The sequence below is a fragment of the Morone saxatilis genome, unplaced genomic scaffold (genome assembly GCF_004916995.1).
Source record: "Morone saxatilis isolate NCDOM2014 unplaced genomic scaffold, NCSU_SB_2.0 Contig15, whole genome shotgun sequence".
NCBI classification, from domain to species: Eukaryota; Metazoa; Chordata; class Actinopteri; family Moronidae; genus Morone; species Morone saxatilis.
The window spans coordinates 24,060,222-24,068,717 of NW_023339707.1; the positions used below are offsets into that span (position 1 = coordinate 24,060,222).

The 8,496-nt window shown below is 38.5% G+C and overlaps 1 protein-coding gene across 1 annotated transcript; it reads right to left on the reverse strand.

Annotated features, from left to right (window-relative positions):
* Positions 1 to 3,189: 3,189 nt before the first annotated feature.
* Positions 3,190 to 7,839, reverse strand: LOC118324166 (dnaJ homolog subfamily C member 5-like; the record flags this gene model as incomplete). Its single annotated transcript, XM_035656330.1, is given in 3 exon segments — positions 3,190 to 6,513; positions 7,023 to 7,194; positions 7,626 to 7,839. Coding segments are annotated over 3 exon segments (484 nt in total), but the record flags the coding sequence as incomplete, so codon positions are not given.
* Between the last annotated feature and the right edge of the window lie 657 nt (positions 7,840 to 8,496).

Below are 8,496 nucleotides of genomic sequence, written 5' to 3' on the forward strand. Positions count from 1 at the left end.
TAATAATAATAATAATAATGAAACTTGAAACTTTGAGAGAAGTAGGGTTAGGATTAGGGGTTATCACTGGAACTAACCCCTAACCCAACAAATTACCATGTTCATGTTATTCTCTCCACAATGTTCATGCTTTCTTAACTTTTAACATTCAGTTCCCCCATTTTATTTTCCCCTTAAGTTGCTTTAATATAAATAAAAATCATCTTATTCTTTAAGGTCTGACAGTAACAGATGTATATTCTGTCACATCTTATTTCAAATCTTATGCTGAGGGAACTTTCTTCTTTTGCATTCTTCTCCAAAATCCTTGTGGGGCAATGATCTCACACTTGTATAACAACTAGAATTTTGTATAAAGTTTGTCTGCATGGAGGTCAGTTGGGTTTTTAATATTTGTCTCCAGGTCTTGCCTGCAACAGTATTATCAGAATACAATCATATAAAAAAGTAAACTGCACTAAAAGTTCCTTGTGGTCGATTACCTACACGTGATTTGTGTCTCCGCTCTCTCTGATTTTTAAAACATAGTCCAGTTGTTTTCAAACTGTGGTCCGGGGACCAATAGGGGTCCCTGACAGAGTTTTCATTAGTTTTGTGTTTTTCCATTTTTAAAAAAAATCTTTTATTTTAATTTAATTCAGTTTAGTTTTTATTGTTTAAAAATGTTTCTTTTTAGTTTAGTTTTATTAGTTTCAGTTTTAGTTGTAGTTTTATTTATTATAATAATTGTCAGAGGCAAAATGTAAGTTCTAGTTATAACAAAACAAACACACTCACATATGCACCAATGACTCATCATGCTGGTTGTGTTGACGTATTTGACCAAATTGAGACTAAAACTAAAGACATTTACTGTATTTTTTTTATTTTATTTTACTTAGTCTTGTAAGTACACAATACTGTTTTAGTTATTTTTAGTTTTTCTAAAGTTTTTATTTTTATTTCAGCTGACCAAATGTATTTTCACACGTAGTTTTAGTTTCTTGTTTAGTTTTAGTTAACTATAATAACCATTCTTTGGAAGGGAAGAAATAGTGTTGGCCTATTTATTGATAGTTTGGTTATTATGAAGACTTTATAACCCTGAAATCTAAAAATAAAAAGAATACTCTCAAATTGGGGTCTGTGGTCTAATTTGCATATATTGTGAGGATCATTTACATGGAAAAGTTGAGCCCCTGATATTGTCTAATGACTGTAAACTAAGTAATTTGAACTGATATCACATAACATGCAATGAAACAGACAGGCAGCACAAGAAAACTCAAGCAAGCCGAAACACAACAACCTGTTTACTCACCTTCCTCTCCATCTGCTGGTGGTTGGTGAGTGTTCGGTTTGTTAGCAGTTACTTTCTCCTGTGTGTGAACTTTCTGCTTGTCGCTACAGGCAATCAAATAATTATTTTGTTCAGACGTATGTGTCTCAGTGAGCTCATCTACACTCCTCTGTTGTAGTTGAGATCCTGCAACTGTGAGCAAAACACCAACAACCAAAGGAAGAGTTTGGATCTCTTGGAGGTCTTCAGTTTGAATTACAAAAATAGCTTTTCAGATGGCTTTGTGCAAATTTTACATGCACAGACTCTACGGGACTGAATGAACTTCAATGAACTGCAGTTAAACATTTCAGGACTTTAAGTTGTTGGGTAAGTTTAGCATGAAGCTGCTGACTGTACAGACCACAGAGGACAACACTGTCTCAACTCTGGAAATCCCCAACTCACTCACTCAGACAGTCAGTCAGACAGGTTGAACATTAGCTGTCAGCTTCATAAAGCTCAAGTGAGAATTCACTTTCAGCATTTGTTCCCTTGGAGAAACCTTTCATGTCCGGTGTGTAGTGAGAAAAATCCCAGGTTCTGACACTGAACCAGAGGTCAGGAAGCCACATCGAGGTCAATCAGTTCAAGAAAAAGCAGTTTCACATCCGAGAAGAGAAAAGAAGCAGGAGCCACTTTGGGATCTCCACTCAGCTCTCCTGCTCAGCTCCTGTGACACAAACGCTGACACTAAATCTGCCTGGACAGGACATTAAGGCAGAGTCTCTCTACCTTTTCACCTTTCAGTACTCTCCCTCCCTCCCTCGCTCATCCTCCTCTTCCTCACAAACCCTCCCTCGCCTGTCCAACACTCACTCCATTCCTGTTTCTCCTCACAAGTAACGACTGCTGTGTTTGTTTGTTCGCAGCTTCCTCACCATCCACAGCAATGTGTGTCTGTGTGAGAGGACACATGGGAGGGGGGGTGGCTGATTTGAGTTTGAGGGGGGTGGTGGTCAGGTTTCAGCCCAGTGCCTCTCAAATGATCCCAACACACACACACACTCACACACTCACTATATCAGGCAGCGGCTGGTATGTGGACAGATTAAGACCATGCCAAGCTGTGCTCTTTCTACTGTTACACACACACTCACTGTCCTCTTAAAGGTGCCAACTCTAGCATGTAATTATATTTAATATGTACTGATAATTACAACATTAATTTTGAGTTACTTTTATGACTGTAAGCAGACTGCAAAATGTCCTTCAGCCTCTACAGGTTAGTGTGCACAGTATAACCCGATTATAAGTTCCAAGTGTTGGTTTTGCTTTTTGGGCAACACTTTCCTTTAAAGGACCGGTGTGTAGGATTGATGATCTCCTCACCCTCCCCTTCTAAGTGTGTAAGGAGAAACATTGCGGTTCAATATGAGAGACAGTAAAATATGTATAAAAAAACGTCATCATTCTAAGTTACCGATAGTTATTTTCAGGTGTTTATATACTAATAAAAACATGTAACTGTGAATGTTATATTCCATTTGTGCCAATAGATCCTCCTAAACGTTACACACTGGACCTTTAAGATGCTGATTTGAGGTCTGGATTGAGTATGAGACACAACACACTGGAGTGCATTTGATAGCTGGTTTAGTTATTCTATGGTTAGGAGGTGACAAGAAAATAAATATTTAATTATACACAGGAAATTATATGTACAATAATGTGGCGATGGTTGGATGGTTTTTGTTAACTAAAATGCCAATTAGTTTGGTTGCTACTTTTATTTTGAATTGCTCATTGGAAATTGGTTTTCACATCACTTTTAGTTTCCCCCTTATAAAATGCCTTATGGTGTTCCACAGGGCAGTTGTCTTGGTCCTCTTCTTTTCTTTCAAATCAAATAAACTCGCAGTGAGAAAAGAGACTCTGAAGCAACAGAAACATTTATTTTACAACAGTACATCAGATACTTCATTTACCCACACGTCTGTCTGACAGACGCAAACATCAGTCCATGCTAAAAACAGAAAACCTCTACGTCTCTATGTACTGTGCCACTGCGTGTATATACAGCAGGTCTGCCATTCTGCCACTTCCTTGTCAAAATGGTTCACATCTAAAAGTCTATACATCCCCTTGACATACCAGCTAGTCTTTAAATCAATTATTAAAAACATAACAAAAATAAAATAAATAAAATAATGCTTCAATATTATTATCATCTGGTTGCTATATTCACACTTACATCAGTTCTTGTTATTTATGTCATTATTTAGATCTAACAATGGAAGTTTCTTGACTCCAGGTTTATGTATTTCAGGCTTCACGCTGCATTCACTCAGACACTGGTGCATGTTTGGTCAATAAGAGGAAAAATGAGAAACAGAAATGGGTTTAACAATGTGGCATTTCAGTGGTGACATGACATGAAGCACAAAAACTAATCAAGTAAAGAGAAAAGTGGTTAAAGGAGAACATCTGCAGGTTTCATAAAAACCCTTTAAAGGGTCCTTAAATTATCAGTTGGATCAGAAGTCCGAATTAAAAACTGGAAGACAAAATTTAAAACTAACTTAAAAACCCAAACAAGGAATTAAAATCAGCCTGTTCTGATCTGTTTGAATGTGTTAACTCACAGCTCTGGTTTGTACGGATGTAAGAAATAACTTGTGGGATTCGATGGTGAAGACCTTCATGATTTAGCTCCACTTAGGTCTCTTTTTAGACTTTTTATGAACCTGCAGATTCCCTGAAACAACCGTTGAAATTTGTGATTGTACGTTTGGAAGTGGAGGACAGCCATGGGAAATACTTCTTTAACTCTTATTGCACTTTCTCATGATATGTATAAATACATAATGAACAAAGTGTTTGATTGAGGAATCAAAGAAAATATAGAGAATAAATTAGCCTGTTTTTTTTAGTTTTTTTTTTTACAAAAATGAAAATGAAACACAAAACAACCACAACGTTCCTGTATTTTCTACTATAGCACAGCTGGAGTGCTACTCGTGAGCAACAAATAAAGAAGAACTACAAAAAAAAAAAGTTATTCTGGAAAATGATTCCCTAACTAATCAGTGTGATTGTTGTAAATTGCTCTTCTGTTGCTATAAGGATTGTGTAATCTACAATAAGACTTTGGATATCAATATCCTCCCTTCATTATCAACATAAATAAGAAAACAAATACAATAAAAAGCAGTTCTAGAGAGACAAACAGAAGAAAGAAAGAAAGTGTTCAAATCTTCTGACCAACTCGAAGAAATACAGTGACGTAAAATCTAAACATACAGTTCACACGACGTGTACAGCATTTTTACTTTCTCACAAAACAAAATGAAAACTAAAAACAAAGAAAAAAAGGGGGCTCAATCAGTGTGTATGTCTGCAAGTCTGCAACGGCAGCAAGAGGTCACTAACGTACGCTAATGTACTTATAATGTACTCATAATGTTTCTACTAATAACACTGGACTCTGCAGTGGCTCACACATACAGCTTTCGATGCGAGCTCAATCCTTCATACGTGGAACGAGGTGAAACATAAAAGAAGGAAGAAGTGAAGGAGGAGAGGAAGAGAAGGTCCACAGCAAATCTACCGTACAGTAGTGTTAATAACAAGCGATGCAATTACTGCTACTACTGGGAAACTGAAGCAATGTCATTACTTTTTCAGGAAATAAGAGTAAATTATTGCTTGATTGATGTTTTGTGATGAAGAAACGCACCCCTCACAGTTAACATGTAGCTGTACTGTTTGTCTGCTGGCTGGTGTCGATTTCCAGATATCTGTTCTGTCATTGTAACACGTCAAAGCTGATTAAGATTCAGTCCCAGCAGTTTCTGTGTGACCAGTTTCAGCTGAGCCGTCCTATGATTAACCACCCTTGCACAGCTGAACCAATCAGAATACTTCAGAGGGGCATAAAGCCAGCGGAAGCAGATTTACGCTTTCAATCGTTCTGTCAGATTTAAGTGGGGGGCAGTCGATGCCAGCGCGGCACCTGTTGAAGTGTGAGCTGCTCCTCTCCATACTGAGAGGGGCTCCTGCGGTGATGTTCATGAGGGTATTCAGGACAAATAAACACCCCCGCCCAGTCCTAGCCACTGCTCACTGAACATATAGACGTAAGGTCTCTGACCTACTTCCAGCTGGCGTTGGGCTGAGAGAGAAACCTCGACAAGTGTTTCCCAGCGAGCTAAAAGGTGATTTACTTTGGTTTTCATCCACCAGTAGAAGATTTAGACAATAAAAACAACATTTGTACGTGTTAAAAAGGTTCTTACTCTGCCTCGCAGAAGTTTCCACTTTTAGAAATGTGTGAGTTGATTAACTGAAAGCTGGAGATCTCTGTATAGTCTCAACGACCATTGAGGGCAGAATATATACATATACTTATATTAACTGTTGTGCGTATGGTCCAGGTGTACAGTGTGCATCATACACTTTTGGGCTGTGTCCGTGGGGACACTAGCGAACATCGGCAGATCACAGATTGCATGTGAAAAGTAAAAAAAGTGCTATACAGATACAAATAAACGCATATATCTGAAATATGCTTTTTCTTTCTAATGATTTTTGAAATGGGAAAAATAAAACATCACAATCTGTGTGCATACCTCTTCTTACAGGTAAAACCATCTTGTTATGCATTTAGTAAATGTCCCTTTTTAATTCTGTGCTTCTGGCTGCATCTGACTGATGATTGTTATCAAGGATATTTGATATTATGGGTAATAAAACTGGCCTGAACTCCATGTTTGCTGTGTGACTATGAAGAAGATCGCTCATGCTTTTGTATGGATTCTGTCTAACTAGTGTTTTCCTCCTTCATTTTTTCTTCCTCCCTCACTCCACAATAATTAAAAATGTTTTTAAAAAATGTTTGTGCTGAGCCGTTGAGCTCACGCTGACTGTGAGTGATCGTATGAAGTATTTGCTGGTGTGTGTGTGTGTGTGTGTGTGTATTATTATAATTACTGCTGCAGATGAACAGAAAATAACAGATGAACTGACAAGAAAGGTGTTGAGACTTCATCAGTCACGTGATTGTGGTGGAACCGTGTGTGTGTGTGTGTGTGTATTCCTGGTTCATACTGTTGCTATTAACTGTAAGGTCTGAGCTTTATGTGTGTGTGTGTGTGTTTAGTATGCGTCGGTCCTGTAGCTTTGGTGGGCATCAGAGGTGAGCTGGGTGGTTTCTGTGGCTGTGGACGGCTGCATCACGATGGGCTCACCGCCATCTGGGGAGGACACACAAACACACACACACACACACACACACACACACACACACGTAAGAAGATGTAAACCGGAGCAAAATCAGTGTTTCTCACACATTCACTTCTGGCGGCCCATCACACTATCAATATCAGTGCATTGATCCGCTCAGCCACCTTTCACCCTGCTCCTGCGTGCAGAAGGCCCTCGAAAATATTAATAAGTAGTTTTTTTTTTTAATATAATCTGATATTGATTAAATATCAAAAAAGGACAAACTACAAAAGAAACAACAAACAAAAGAAAAACTTACAAAAAGGGCAAATCTAGCCCAGGGTTAGGATTTATTTAACTGTGGACAGATGTATGTACTTTCATGTTTGCTGTGGTTGGATCAGAGAGGGTTGGACTTCATATTGACTGAAGACAGATGTGAGATTTACACATTTATCTTCAAAGAGACTTAAAGTTGTGGCTGGAATTGTGAAGTATTCTCTACCAGCACAGCGGCAACGTGTGTCCTTGCCCTCACCTCTCTCATCAGCGGTCATCTGGGCCTCCAGGTCCTCGGGGGAGACGTAGAACTCGGGTTCCTGGTCCATAGGCGGCCGAGGTTTACATTTACCGCAGCAGCAGTTACAGCAGCAACACAGGCAACAGCAGAAATAACAGCCTGTGGACAGGCAGCAGAAGACGAACAAGGCCTGTGGGACGAAGAGAGAGAGACTGAATATTAAACAACCAACCGACTGATGAAGGACAACATGGACTAGCAGAGAGATAAACAGTTCACACTTGTATGTATATCTGTATACAAGTTATGTGCTGTAAAAGTTAAAAGTAAAAATAACACACACACACACACAGCGTAGTATAAAAGTATTCACTCTCCTCAGGCTTTTTTATATTTCAGTGTCTAACACTGAATCACAGTGGACGTAATTTGGGATTTTAAGTTAAATAAACCTGTATCTGGATGGGTTAGCTGCTGCTACTAAAAACTTAGACAAAGAAACGTTATATATATATATATAACGTAATATTCAAGGCACAGAAAATCCCTCTGAGTTCACTTAAAGGTCGTCATTAAGAAAGAAAGAGTCTAGCACAGCTGGTTCACATCTGTCTGTCCTACCTTCGCCCACCAGCTGGACAGAACGAAGTAGGTGTTGACGTTCTCCTCTCCGAACTGCTCTGCGACGTAGAGCCCCAGCGAGCCGTATTTGTCGTAGATGTTCTTCTTGGTGGTGTCGCTCAGGATGGAGTGAGCGTTGTTGATTTCCTTAAACTTTTCGGCCGCGTCTGGGTTGTCCGGGTTCTTGTCTGGGTGAAACTTCAATGCCAGTTTCCTGTAAAAAAGACACAGAGGTTGTTTACAAAAGTCCCTGAAATGAGACCCTGTGAGGTCTTTATAACAGCAGACGTTGTGTCAGTAATAACATTATCAATGACTGACAGAATTCATTCTTTTTATCATTTTCACCTGTGCTTCTCCTACTTTAACATCTTAATGTATTCTGTGAAAAAGGCCTATGCAGTAGAGCCTGACCTATATATTTTAAAATTGGTCTAAAGCAGTATAAAAAAAATGTTGCACTTAAAATCCTTAATAATTAAACACTAAAAACAAGCTGTGCTTTTGGTTGTCAGCTTTTTATTCATGCCAATAAACATTTGATTGCAAATAAATAAATGTAATGCTTTAAATATCTAAAGTTACCCAATAAAAAGGAGGGCAGCAAACTTTAGGCCAAAAATAGCAGGAAGAGGCCTCCATCTGGTTTGATGTCTAAGTTTAGTTTGAGTGTTGTGAGTTTGGATGGATTGTGATTGAAAGGAACAAAACCACACAGAACTCAAACATTTATTCTGGAGAAATTAATCTAGCAGTAAGTAGCAGAAGTATTTAATGTAGACAAACAGAAAAGCTGAAAAAGGTTATTTCCCCATATCATGAGTGGATGGAGTGAAAGTGAATGTGAATGTGATAAACTGAAGGATGAAGT